The sequence below is a fragment of the Oncorhynchus kisutch genome, linkage group LG27 (assembly GCF_002021735.2).
Source record: "Oncorhynchus kisutch isolate 150728-3 linkage group LG27, Okis_V2, whole genome shotgun sequence".
NCBI lineage: Eukaryota > Metazoa > Chordata > Actinopteri > Salmoniformes > Salmonidae > Oncorhynchus > Oncorhynchus kisutch.
The window spans coordinates 19021547-19036381 of NC_034200.2; the positions used below are offsets into that span (position 1 = coordinate 19021547).

Below are 14835 nucleotides of genomic sequence, written 5' to 3' on the forward strand. Positions count from 1 at the left end.
TATGTTTTGGATCATTGTCTTGTTGGAAGACAAATCTCCGTCCCAGTCTCAGGTGTTTTGCAGACTCCATCAGGTTTTCTTCCAGAATGGTCCTGTATCTGGCTCCATCCATCTTCCCATCAATTTTAACCATCTTCCCTGTCCCTGCTGAAGAAAAGCAGGCCCAAACCATGATGCTGCCACCACCATGTTTGACAGTGGGGATGGTGTATTCAGGGTGATGAGCTGTGTTGCTTTTACACCAAACATAACGTTTTGCATTGTTGCCAAAAAGTTCAATTTTGGTTTCATCTGACCAGAGCACCTTCTTCCACATGTTTGGTGTGTCTCCCAGGTGGCTTGTGGCAAACTTTAAACGACACTTTTTATGGATATCTTTAAGAAATGGCTTTCTTCTTGCCACTCTTCCATAAAGGCCAGATTTGTGCAATATACGACTGATTGTTGTTCTATGGACAGAGTCTCCCACCTCAGCTGTAGATCTCTGCAGTTCATCCAGAGTGATCATGGGCCTCTTGGCTGCATCTCTGATCAGTCTTCTCCTTGTATGAGCTGAAAGTTTAGAGGGACGGCCAGGTCTTGGTAGATTTGCAGCGGTCTGATACTCCCTCCATTTCAATATTATCGCTTGCACAGTGCTCCTTGGGATGTTTAAAGCTTGGGAAATCTTTTTGTATCCAAATCCGGCTTTAAACTTCTTCACAACAGTATCTCGGACCTGCCTGGTGTGTTCCTTGTTCTTCATGATGCTCTCTGCGCTTTTAACGGACCTCTGAGACTATCACAGTGCAGGTGCATTTATACGGAGACTTGATTACACACAGGTGGATTGTATTTATCATCATTAGTCATTTAGGTCAACATTGGATCATTCAGAGATCCTCACTGAACTTCTGGAGAGAGTTTGCTGCACTGAAAGTAAAGGGGCTGAATAATTTTGCACGCCCAATTTTTCAGTTTTTGATTTGTTAAAAAAGTTTGAAATATCCAATAAATGTCGTTCCACTTCATGATTGTGTCCCACTTGTTGTTGATTCTTCACAAAAAAATACAGTTTTATATCTTTATGTTTGAAGCCTGAAATGTGGCAAAAGGTCGCAAAGTTCAAGGGGGCCGAATACTTTCGCAAGGCACTGTAACAGAACATGGCCAAGATGTTCAAATGTTCATAAATTACCAGCATGGTCAAATAACAGTAATCACAGTGAACAGGTCAGGGTTCCATAGCCGCAGGCAGAACAGTTGAAACTGGAGCAGCAGCACGGCCAGGTGGACTGGAGACAACAAGGAGTCATCATGCCAGGTAGTCCTGAGGCATGGTCCCAGGGCCATGTATGCTCTCTCTGAGAGAGAGAGAAAGAAAGAAAGAGAGAATTAGAGAGAGCATACTTAAATTCAAACAGGACACTGGATAAGACAGGAGAAATACTCCAGATATAACAGACTGACCCTAGCTCCCCGACACATAAACTACTGCAGCATAAATACTGGAGGCTGAGACAGGAGGGGTCAGGAGACACTGTGGCCCTGATACCCCTGGACAGGGCAAAACAGGCAGGATATAGCCCCACTCACTTTGCCAAAGCACAGCCCCCACACCACTACAGGGATATCTTCAAACACCAACTTACCATCCTGAGACAAGGCCGAGTATAGCCCACAAAGATCACCGCCACGGCACAACCCAAGGGAGGACGCCAACCCAGACAGGAAGAACACATCAATGACTCAACCCACTCAAGTGACGCACCCATCCTAGGGACGGCATGGAAGAGCACCAGTAAGCCAGTGACTGATAATCGGGTTAGAGGCAGAGAATCCCCGTGGAGAGAGGGGAACTGGCCAGGCAGCAGAGACAGCAAGGGCGGTTCGTTGCTCCAGTGCCTTTCCGTTCACCTTCACACTCCTGGGCCAGACTACACTCAATCATAGGACCTACTGAAGAGATGAGTCTTCAATAAAGACTTAAAGGTTGAAAGTCGTATTCCTGGTCATAATGCTGGTGAGTAACCACTGCTCTGATATCCAAAAGTTATTTCCGGCTGTATGTAAAAACACCCCAAACAATTCTGGGATGATAATGTAAGAAATAAAAAAATACAAATACAAATACTACAAAGTTGCTCAGGAGCTAGAAGCAGAGTTGCCATGACTCAAAGTTTATTTTGATGTGATGGTTATTAGGTGATACCAATATTTGTTTCCATCACCATTTATCACATAATTAATTTTACCAACACAAAAAGATCCCACCATGTCAAACAAACAAATGATCTGCTGCCATTTATACAATTGTACTGAAACGTCCTGTTTTCTTCACAGCTGTCATGTTTTTATGTATATATCAGTGGCTGGTGGGAGGAGCTATAGGAGGATGGCTCATTGTAATGGCTGGAATGGAATAGAACACATCAAACATATTGAAACCACATGTTTGACTCCGTTCCACTTAAGTGATTACAATGGGCTCGTCCCCCTTTAGCTCCTCCCACCAGCCTTCTCTGATATGTACACTACATGACCAGAAGTATGCGGACATCTGCTCGTCGAACATCTCATTCCAAAATCATTGGTATTAATATGGAGTTGGTCCCCCATTTGCTGCTATAACAGCCTCCACTCTTCTGGGAAGGCTTTCCATTAGATGTTAGAACATAGCTGCAGGGACTTCCTTTCAGACACAAGAGCATTAGTGAGGTCGGACACTGATATTGGCGATTAGGCCTTGCTCGCAGTCGGCATTCCAATTCATCCCAAAGGTGTTCGCTAGGTTCCTGTGCTGAGGTTGCTTCCAGAGGCAGTTTGGAACTCGGTAGTGAGTGTTGAAACCGAGGACAGATGATTTTATACACCTGTCAGCAAAGGGTGTGGCTGGAATAGCCAAATCCACTAATTTGAAGGGGTGTCCACATACTTTTGTATATATAGTGTCTATATGCAATATAAATCTATCCTACTGTATGGCTTTACTCGCATAAAAACTGTGGATGGAAACGTGGTTTACGGTGCTGTCCATGCATGGAGCTGAAATCCCGCACAGTGCATTCCCAGGGGACATAAGGTTCAAAGGATGAATAAATGCTTTTTGTATCTCGATTCAAGAGGAATGTGTTGAATTTGTGTTTGAGGTTGGCTGCCAAGGTCTTCTAGATACAAATATGGAAAAGAAGCTCAAAAGACTTGAAGAAAAGACTGAATGTAGTAAAGGGGGTCGGTAAACTATAACTGTCATAAAAAAGTCGTCATTCTTCTGAATACAAGTGTCTTTTCTCATTGAGCCGCAGAGAGGCACTCGAACTCCGTCCTGGACTAACAGGGACTGGAACGACCAGAATAACGACCAGAATAATCACATACTGCTTGTTTTTTGCACTTTTTTGAGACCGGACAATTAAAAAAAAACTTTAATGCAATATTGGATTAAATTAAATCTGCTCTGCCCCTCCATGAATGTGTATTATATGCAGTAGGCTATCGTGTGCAGTGTGTTTTTGAGATTGTGCACAGCCTTACCTCACTTCTCATGCAGAACGCGTCCTCGGACGCGCCACGTCCTTCACACACACACCAGGTCTGTCTAACCACCAAAGCTGTTAGCTGTTGAGGCTATCAGCCTATTTAGTAACTTTGATTGGGTACAATTTCTGAATCTGTATTTAAAATCAGATAGGATACCCATAGGGACGGGCTACTACGTCGCTGTGAGGACGCATCAACAAACCGAAGAGGGGAACCAACGTGCTCTGAATACAGACACCCAACTATTGACACCTAATGTAGCCTTGCTCACCGCTCCTTTAGGACAAAGCCAACAGCTAATCGATCAGAGGACTTGCTGTTTAGCCTATAGGCCTCTCTGTTTTCTAATTAAAACAGGAAAAGGTTTTCAGTTTTAACACGTTATTTTATCGGGATTATTCACCTGTTGTCTTTGAACAATCTCCGCTTTATTCCAGAGGGAGACATTGGCCATCCGCCATCGGCTCTCTCCGAAGCGCACAGAAAAGAAGCAGTAGCCTACACATACAAGCAAGTCCCCAAAGACGAGAGCTGTCTCTTGCTTTGACATGCTGTAGTGGTTTTGTCTGGACTGGACTTATGGCTTCGCTGTATCAGAGATTCACCGGTAAGATTAATACAAATAACTCTTTCCCGCACCCACCTGAGGCCAGCCACCTACTCGGCGGACAGGTCGCGGATGAGGAGAACAACACAGGGAAGACCTCTCAGCCCGTCGCCGACGGCAGAGCCCATGTTCCCTACCGAAAGAAAAATGCGAGCGAGGACGAGCATGTAAGACCTTGTTCTACTAACCCTCTACTTTAAACTATTGGTGTATTGATTTTCTAATTGAAAGCACCACCTGATTAATTGTTGACAACTTCAACTGATTGCATAGCCCCTGTCTGCTTTATATTTTTCGCCCCATCATTTGAGTGTACACTATCATGCTGCTGCAATTATGTTCTTGGTTCACTCTTGCCTAAATGGTTTTGCAACTGAAACAGGGTGTGCTACCCCCGTGATTTTCAGATCAGCAGGCTATGAATTGCAGTATGATTTCAGAGCGTCAGATGCTCCCTCAGTCGAGGCGTGGTTTCTATTGAAGAAACTTATTGTATCTGGATGGTTGGCCTTGTGTAGTGTCTGAATAGGCCGTCGCTCTCTGTGTTGTGGTACTTGCCCACTGTAACTGGTTAAAGTTGTATGTAACGGCATTTGAATACTCCCACTGTAACTGGTTAAAGTTGTATGTAACGGCATTTGAATACTCCTTCACAGCTCCCTGGTCTGTTGGTTGACAACTTGAAATTAATTCAAATTCAACGTTTGATATGTAGGTTATATGCTAATTAAACCCGATGTAGTAATAACGATTTGTCCCTCTTTTGCAATCTAAGTATCTCATCGAAGTCGGCAAGCTTTCCCGGGTTCTCGTTTTGCGAGGATTTTAATGTTAAATGTGGAGATCCAACAGATGAGTGTATTCTGTAGCCCATGTTGATGATAATTAGGCATAGGTCTACGCCTGATGTAGTCTGGTTTTACATTTGAATCATAATTAGTCTTCATTTTTGCGACGAGGCTCAAGGCACTGTTACTTTCTATGGCCCTGTCCATGGTGCTGAAATTGGACATGAAGGCATTCCCTGCTTTTGTTAAAGAATTGGCCTTCTATTATAAATACAAATATTTAGTTCTTAATCGTCACGGTCGTTTTTGAACACTTCATGTTTTGTGTTGCTGTTAAAAAAAACACTCAGCACAGGCGAGTCTAGTTTTGGTTGAAATTTAGTTTGAGTTGTCAACTAACATAAATTCAACGTGAAAACAACAAGAAATGTCACCATGTCATTGGATTTAGGTTTTAAAAAATATGAAATTCCCTTACATTGATGAGTTTTGAGTGTTAACCTCTCATATATTTTCTCTCGGTAGAGATAGCGACCGCAACAAGGCTATATAGAGCCTGTCAATGTGAGGATGTCCCCGCTGCATTATTGATGTTTGTTGTGATGACAATCAGGCGATAAAGGGAGGAACGACCGACACGTTCTCTGTCACTGATACTGTTCTGTCGCGCTCAACACAGCACAACACAACGGCACTGTCATAGTGTGTCATGTTCCCCAATTCCCGACCACAATTGCCACATGTATTGTATATCACATTACAGTATTAGTATCTTTCAATTTCATGATTTAACATGGTGGTGTATATTCGTTTTTTATTCTCTAGGGTTATTTCCAATACTTTCAAAAACAGATGGCTATGTTTCCTGTATCACCTTCAGCACACCTTCAGTCCTGATATTCTCCAAGCAGAAGTGGAGTATGAAATTAGCATTTGCCTAATGAGTTGAGGAGTTCACAGTTTTTGGGGTGACATCTTGTTTTCTTGAACTCAGTGGGAATTAATAGGCATGTGTGTGTGAGTGCAATTCTTTTATTATTAATAAATAATAAAGGGGTCAATGTAAATAGTCCAGGTGGCCATTTGATTAACTGTTCAGCAGTCTTATGACTTGGGGGTAGAAGCTGTTCAGAAGCCTTTTGGTCCCAGATTTGGCGCTCCAGTATCGCTTGCCGCGCGGAAGCCGAGCAAATAGTCTATGCCTTGGTGGTCTCTGACAATTTTTTGGGCCTTCCTCTGATACAGCCTCTGAGGTCCTGGATGGCAGGTGAGTTCAGCCCCAGTGATATACTGTGCCGTAAGCACTACCCTCTGTAGCGCCTTGCGGTCGGAATCCAAGCAGTTGCCATAACGGGCAGTGAAGATGCTCTCAATGGTGCAGCCGTAGACCTTTTTGAGGATGTGAGGGCTCATGCCAAATATTTCCAGCCTCCTGGGGGGGGAAGAGGCGTTGTCGTGCCCTCTTCTCTACTATGTTGGTGTGTTTGGACCATGATAGGTCATTAGAGATGTGGACTCCGAGGAACTTGATGCTCTCGACCTGCTCCACTACAGCCCTGTCGATGTTAATGGGGGCCTGTTCGGCCCTCCGATTCCTGTAGTCCACAATAAGCCCCTTTGCCTTGCCCACATTGAGGGAGAGGTTGTTGTCCTGGCACCGCACTGCCAGGTCTCGGACCGCCTCCCAGTAGGCTGTCTCATCGTTGTCGGTGATCAGGCCTACCACTGTCGTGTCATTGACAAACTTAATGATGGTGTTGGAATCGTGCACGTTGTTGCAGAGAGAGATGTTCAGTACCAGGGTCCTTAGCTTAGTGATGAGCTTGGAGGGCAGTATGGTGTTGAACGCTGAGCTGTAGTCAATGAACAGCATTCTAACGTAGGTGTCCAGGTGGGAAATGGCAGTGTGGAGTTTGATAGAGATTGCATCATCTGTGGATCTGTTGGGGTGGTTTGCGAATTGGAGTGAGTCTCAGGGGTCTGGAGTGCTGGAGTTGATGTGAGCCATGACTAGCCTTTTCAAAGCATTTCACGGCTACAAATGTGAGTGCTACGGGGCGGCAATCATTTAGACAGGTTACCTTGGCATTCTTGGGCACATGGACTATGGTGGTTTGCTTGAAACATGTAGATATTACAGACTGGATCAGGGAGAGGTTAAAAATTTCAATGAAGACACTTGCCAGCTAGTTATCGCATGCTCACCATGTAGCCTATATATGTTAACCCGATTATGTGGCATAGTACTATGGTATTATAGAGTCACCGGAGGGGATATCAGCCAGACTTCTTTCTCTTTCTCATTACCCTCTACTGCTAATGGCAGTCGGGGCTGAAATACAATAAAATGACTGTCATTAATCATCGCATGGCTGCTGCAGCCTAAAATAGGGCGACATTTAAAGGATAGTGACCTGTGGAGCAGGCTCCCTTTGTGAGCAGTAGCCATATTGACTTTCCCGGGGTGCCCAGCCAGCCAACAGAGGAGAACTCAAGCACATCCTATTGTTAAGTCCCTCCATCCCCTGACAAAGAAAGGTGACACACGAGTGTGCACTGTGCAGGAGAACTTGGTATCTAATGACTGAGCAGGAGATCGATTCATACATGTTTACTTACCTTTGAGTTCCTTATATTTTCATTGAATTTAATTACCTTTATAGGCTACCTAGGACATCAGTAAGCTTGGATTTTCATTGCTGTGGGGCACTGGGGAGTGGTGAGCTATGTGAATTGCTGTGTGAATGTTTATACACTTTTGTTTACTGACAATAAAGCTAACATTCAATGAGACACATTTCTGCCACTTTTCTACAGAATTCATTAAAGCTCACAAATTCCATGTGGCAATTAGGTCTGTAATTACTATTGTGTACTGAAACACTTACATCCCTGCTGAACTATAATGGGCAATTCATCACAATAGACTCAAGGGATAATTTCCTGAAAGTGTGATCTGATCCGCTTTGCTATTCAGCAACAGCCTTAGGAAGTTTATCACCTTGTATTCTTCACATTTCAATTGAAGGCTGAACATAATGTTGAAATGTAAAACCGGGTTTTTATATAGCACAGCAGTTTTATTTTCAACCAATTATCAAAAGAGTTCGTCTCTCCCTTGGTCGATGACGATAACCACTCAAGTGTGTCCTGAAACAGAGAAGAAAGACAGAAGTATCATACTCTCTGTCTGGGGAGCCTGCTGGGTAAGATTAGGTGTGAAACAGCATGGGTAGATGGCTACAAAGATTGTCTCCAGGGACTAACATGTTATCTTATTCTCCCTGACTATTCTCTCTCTCTCTCTCGTTGATATGAGTGTTGTTTTTTTGCTTATTTCTCAGTGTACAACATTTCAGATAAATATTGCAAGTTATTTATCCCAAAACAAAGCTCATTTCAACTCTGCTGTTTTTCCCAAAACATTACATAAGAATGACTCATAAAGATTCAATTTAGAACAATATCATACATTATTTTATTTGATCAAAAGAATAGCCAGTGAAATCTGATCAAACATGAAGCCCCCTTCCTAGTAGGCACATTATTCTGTTATCATGTACTCACTTTATCTGGTACTGATTTGGCATGGGAGTTCAAAGGGCATGATTGAAGTGGGAGATGTTTCATTGAGATGGGTACTGTTACTCTGGTTGGTAGACAAGGGCAGCCTCATCTAGCACCATCTGTCTGTTAGTCCGAGAATAGAATAAACTCCTGCTAGTCTGTTCTGTTCTGGACCCACTCCTGCCCGTCCAGACAATTTTGGTCTGGAGAGTAGCTACTATAAGCACACACTCTAGATTTGTGCAGTTAGCCCTGAGTCAAGCTTGGCCTAAATCACTGGCATCACTCCAGTGTTGGGGGGGGGGGGGGGGGGACAAAGTTTGGAAGAAAAACCAAATAGGAGTGAGATTCTCTTAAAAGGATGGCATTTGTCAAATAATGCTTTTCTCGGAGTGGCTTGAGTCTGGGTCAAGGAGAGCTGCCACAGAGCTTACTAAGAGCAGTCAAATGGAGGAAAAAAGAACAGTGATAGCAAATATTCTCTTTCCTCCCATAGTCCATATTAATAGCTGTGGCAATGCAATTAACAACATCCTGCTATTATGCCCCGGGATATGGCTGCATCATTAGGCCTTCCACGTGCTTTACTGCTGTTCGGGACGCTTTGCCACTTACATGTAGATGCTAGTCTGATAGCAGACAATGAGTCAGATAGTGGATGGTTTGTGTAGCCCAGAGCCATCTTTATACAGTATGTCTCTGGTGTATCCATCCATCCAGGCCATGCCCATTCTCCCTGTTGTAAAGAACAGAGAGTGTACTTAGCAGCCTGCCACCCATAGAAATAGAATGAGTAATTCTCTTTTATGCTAATATAATTTCATGTCTATGCGGCCACCGAGGCCATCTTCTCCTCACCACACCACAGACTCCTCAGCTAGGACCTCCTGCTCTGTGTTGCCATGGTTTCAAAGATGAAGAGGGTGAGGCATAATCTCTCCTCACTCACTCTTGCTTCCTGGGTGCCATTTGTTTGCCATCTGGAGATGACGCAGCATACACATGATGCCCCTACCAACGACATGCCACTCACTCAAACCATGGCGACTGACATGATGCATTTGCCTAGAATGGCAGTTGGATTGCTTCCCCTAAACAAACAGGTTTAGATTAAAGCCCAAAACGGGGCCTATTATGTATTATCTGGAGGCGGCGTATGAATATGATCCTTTTCACCTCTCCTAAGTGCTCTGTCTGTTAACGTGGACGCTCTTTCTGTCACTGGGTATCTATCGACCTGTTTCCTGAACCTGCTGCCCCGCCCCCAGGGGCCTCTCAACAGGCCTTACATCCCCTCTGCTCTGCCGTGCCTCCGCCCCTCCGAGGTCTGTCTGTCTGTCGCACCGTGCCATCTATCATCCCCCGTCACGCTGCCACGCCCCTCTACATTCTTGTCTGTCAATAGCACATCAACGTGGCCCTACTGTAGCACAGTTGCGCTGCCTTATCCCAGATCTGTCTGTGCTGTCTTGCCAACACCTATGTCATTGTCCAAAATATGTTCCATTATCGTGACAAAGGTAGAGCTGCCTACCTCCCAGCAATCACATTTGTCTCCTTGAAAGTTGTGGGAACGTATGTTTTTGGTTTCACATTGGTTATGGGAATGAAACTATACGTTTCCTGACTGGTAAATCTGAACCCTTTTCAAACGTTCTGAGAACAGAAGTGAACATTTTGCCTGTTCTGGGAATGTTTATTTTTTAGGTTGCAGGGAGGTTTTAAGAACGTTTTACTCTGGTTCCTTGAAAGTTTTTCTGGGAGGTTTTATTAACGCTCTGAGAACAGAAATTCTAGGTTATTTAGAGTTTTTTTTATAGCTTCATTAAAACTTTCACAATACGATTTTTAATAACACTGCTAGCTTATTTTGGGGTAACCTTTTTGAGCCCCAAGCACAGATAGGACATATGGAAATTCATTCCCTTAGACATTAATCATGTAAACACATTTATTTTTTATTGTGTCATGGCAGCAGTGAGATCTGAATCTATGAGCTTGTGTTTTCTATCCATGGAAATAATCCACTGCAGCACCAGGATGGAGGTAGAATACCATGTTTGTTTTTTTACGGATACAAAGCTGTTCATTTTAGTCTATTCAAACAGGCCCCATTTCAAATGAAACAAGCAGTCATTAAGATCAGGTCAGGCTGAATAATGCCAGAGTAGTATCCTTCATAGGAAGTGCCTACATTATTACGTATATTATTTGTCAATTGTGGGAATTAATTCATGTACAGTATATACTGTGTATATAATGTATCGGCCAGTCACTCCAATCTTAATTCTATTATATATTATATATATATATACTGTATAACACAGCATTGTTGAATACCTGTTTCTGGTTGGCTAGAAAGGCATTCTAGAATGGACAGTTGGAAAAGATATCGGGACAGGTGGAAAAGATATCGGGGCACCTTGCAATCATGATGCAACAAAAATAATGCTCAATATATGGCGCATTGAACAGTCAGCCCTGTGCAGAAATGTTTTTCAACAGAATTGGCGCAATGAATACACCCCTGATCACACACGTACATAGTTCACTTTTATAGCAGCCACATACAAACAGCTTGTTGAATATATAATTCCTTCTCGCATCTATTTACGAGCTCTCTTCCTCTCACCTTTTCCCTTTCGCTTGTGGACTTCAGTGCACAACACCTTAGCTGTCTGTGACCAGGCCAAACCTTCATATCATGACCACTAACCACTACACACAGCCACACAACCTACATCGTTGTCAGGTAAAAGTCAACATAGCCACTAGAACTGACACGTTAAACCCGGTACAATCATGAACTACAGTGTACAGTCAGCAGCAAGCAGAATAGCAGTCACACCAGTGGGCCCCGGTGGCAATAAGTGAATAAAACCAAAAGCTTACCATGACTTGGAAGAGTTCCAGTGTTAGATAGCCATAGCCAGCTACCTCCCCTTCCTTCCCCTTCCTCTCTGTTTGAGCAGTGTTTGAATAGTCTTGACTAGCTAGCTGCATTTGATGCTAGCTAAACAAAATATCTCTCTCTCTCTCTCTCTCTCTCTGTCTTCTCTTTAATTTTGGAAGAAATTAATTCGTTCAAAACTGTTCAACTATTGTCTTTCTCTTTGAGTAAACTACTCACCACCTTTTATGCACTGCAGCACTAGCTAGCTGTAGCTTATGCTTTCAGGATTAGGTTCATTCTCTGATCCTTTGATTGGGTGGACAACATGTCAAGAGCTCTGATAGGTTGGAGGACGTCCTCTGGAAGTTGTCATAATGACTGTGTAAGTCTATGGAAGGGGATGAGAACCATCAGGATACACAATGGTACTACCCTACATAGTGCTGCTGAGGTTACTGTAGACCTTCATTGCAAAACAGTGTGTTTTAATTAATTATTTGGTGACGTGAATATATTTAGTATAGTTTTAACCTCTTCCTCCTCTTGAGGAGCCTCCACTGGCCTGCACATGCAGACCGTACAAAGTTACAGAAAGCTAAACCAACAACCACACAAACCAAAGTAGGATATATTGTAAATGCTAACATTTATTTGTTTTTGCAATGACATATTTATTTTGGAGCATCTCATGACCCAACGTGGTGAGTGAGGAACATTAATTTCTCTGGTCCCTACTGTTGCAGTCATGAGGCAAGGGGTGCTATGCTGTCAAATCCTCCCACATGTATCTAGTCTGACCTGCAGTTTTCAGCAACTGGTATTTTGAATTTAGTTGTCATATTGGCAGCTTTGCTAGCAACAAACTATTTAGATAGCTTCTCGGCTAGTGTTTGACCAGTGTGGACTGTCCTGATGAGAAGGCTAACTTTTCTAGCTATGCCACGCAAAATCGGGCATTATCAGCTCATTGTTATGGATGTTACTAAATTAATGTCAATGGAAAGCAGCTACTTTGCTGTTATTCTGTCTGCAGAGGTTGTGACTGTGTTAGCCGTAGCTACTGTAGCTGGTTAGCTAGCAAGCGAGGGATAAGAACGTTACCAACGAGCATGGCAAGGGAACACAAAGAAAGAACGACTGGGTCAATAACAAATATTGAACTAATCGAATGAACGGCTGGGTTGTGTCTCTAACAAACAAAAGATGAGAAAGTATGAATTTGCTTTTAAAAATTAAATAAATTAATCAATTTATTTCTACTGGTAAATGTGTGCTTTAGTACGCAAAAGTGGTATAAACGCCTCCGTTTCAACTCAGTTTTTCACAATTCCTGACATTTAATCCAAATAAAATTCCCTGTCTTAGGTCAGTTACGATCACCACTTTATTTTAAGAATGTGAAATATCAGAATAATAGTAGAGAGAATGATTTATTTCAGCTTTTATTTCTTTCATCACATTCCCAGTGGGTCAGAAGTTTACATACACTCAATTTGTATTTGGCAGCATTGCCTTCAAACGTTTCAGGTAGCCTTCCACAAGCTTCCCACAATAAGTTGGGTGAATTTTGGTCCATTCCTCCTGACAGAGCCGGTGTAACTGAGTCAGGTTTGTAAGGCCTTCTTGCTCGCACACGCTTTTTCAGTATTGCTCACACATTTTCTATAGGATTGAGGTCAGGGCGATGTGATGGCCACTCCAATACCTTGACTTTGTTGTCCTTTTGCCAGAACTTTGGAAGTATGCTTGGGGTCATTGTCCATTTGGACGATCCATTTGCCAACAAGCTTTAACTTCCTGACTGATGTCTTGAGATGTTGCTTCAATATATCCACATAATTTCCCTTTCTCATGATGCCATCTAGTTTGTGAAGTGCACCAGTCCCTCCTGCAGCAAAGCACCCCCACAACATGATGCTGCCATCCCTGTGCTTCACGGTTGGGATGGTGTTCTTCGGCTTGCAAGCCTTCCCTTTTCCCTCCAAACTTAACGATGGCCATTATGGCCAAACAGTTCTATTTTTGTTTCATCAGACCAGAGGACATTTCCTCAAAAAGTATGATCTTTGTCCCTATGTGCAGTTGCAAAATGTAGTCTGGCTTTTTTATGGCGATTTTGGAGCAATGGCTTCTTCCTTGCTGAGCGGCCTTTTAGATTATGTTGATTTAGGACTCGTTTTACTCTGGATATAGATACTTTTGTACCTGTTTCCTCCAGCATCTTCACAAGGTCCTTTGCTGTTGTTCTGGGATTGATTTGCACTTTTCGCACCAAAGTACGTTCATCTCTAGGAGACAGAACGCGTCTCCTTCTTGAGCAGCATGACGGCTGCATGGTGTTTATACTTGTGTACTATTGTTTGTACAGATGAACGTGGTACCTTCAGGCGTTTGGAAATTGCTCCCAAGGACGAACCAAACTTGTGGAGGTCTACAATTTTTTTCTGATTTCTTTTGATTTTCCCATTATGTCAAGCAAAGAGGCTCTGAGTTTGAAGGTAGGCCTTGAAATACATCCACCTCCAATTTACTCAAATTATGTCAATTAGCCCATCAGAAGCTTCTAAAGCCATGACATAATTTTCTGGAATTTTCCACGCTGTTTAAAGGCACAGTCAACTTAGTGTATGTAAACTTCTGACCCACTGGAATTGTGATACAGGGAATTATAAGTGAAATAATCTGTCTGTAACCAATTGTTGGAAAATTACTTGTGTCATGCACAAAGTAGATGTCCTAACCAACTTGTCCGACATATGCTGAGCACTTGTTGTCTGCTTTTCCTTCACTCTGCGGTCCTTCTCATTCAACACCATCTCATTTGGGTTGAGATCGGGTGATTGTGGAGGCCAGGTCATCTGATGCAATACTCCATCATTCTCCTTGCTCAAATAACCCTTACACAGCCTGGAAGTGTGTTTTGGGTCATTGTCCTGTTGAAAAACACATTTTAGTTCCATTAACCACAAACCAGATGGAATGGGGTATCGCTACAGAATGCTGTGGTAGCCATGCTGGTTACTTGTGCCTTAAAGTCAAAATAAATCTCAGACAGTGTCAAAAGCAAAGCACCCCCACACCATCACACCTCATCCTCCATGCTTCACGGTGGGAACCACTCATGTGAAGATCATCTGTTTATCTACTCTGCGTCTCACAAAGACACGGCGGCTGGAACCAAAAATCTCAAATTTGGACTCATCAGACCAAAGGACAGATTTCCACCGGTCTAATGTCCATTGCTTGTGTTTCTTGGCCCAATAAAGTCTCTCCTTACTGGTGTCCTTTAGTAGTGGTTTCTTTGCAGCAATTCAACCATGAAGGCTTGATTCACGCAGTCTCCTCTGAACAATGTTGAGATGTGTTCTGTGAAGCATTTATTTGGGCTGCAATCTGAGGTGCAGTTAACTCTAATGAACCTATCCTCTGAAGCAGTGGTAACTCTGGGTCTTCCTTTCCTG

The 14835-nt window shown here is 43.1% G+C and overlaps 1 protein-coding gene across 1 annotated transcript in view; it reads left to right on the plus strand.

Moving 5' to 3' along the window:
• The first annotated feature begins 3554 nt into the window (after nucleotides 1-3554).
• LOC109871532 (dipeptidyl aminopeptidase-like protein 6) overlaps nucleotides 3555-14835 on the plus strand; it is a 114693-nt gene continuing 103412 nt past the window's right edge. Inside the window, exon 1 of the mRNA XM_020462421.2 lies at nucleotides 3555-4293. Coding sequence (XP_020318010.1) covers nucleotides 4099-4293 — 195 coding nt within the window. The 5' untranslated portion in view covers nucleotides 3555-4098. The remainder of the gene's footprint in view (nucleotides 4294-14835) is intronic.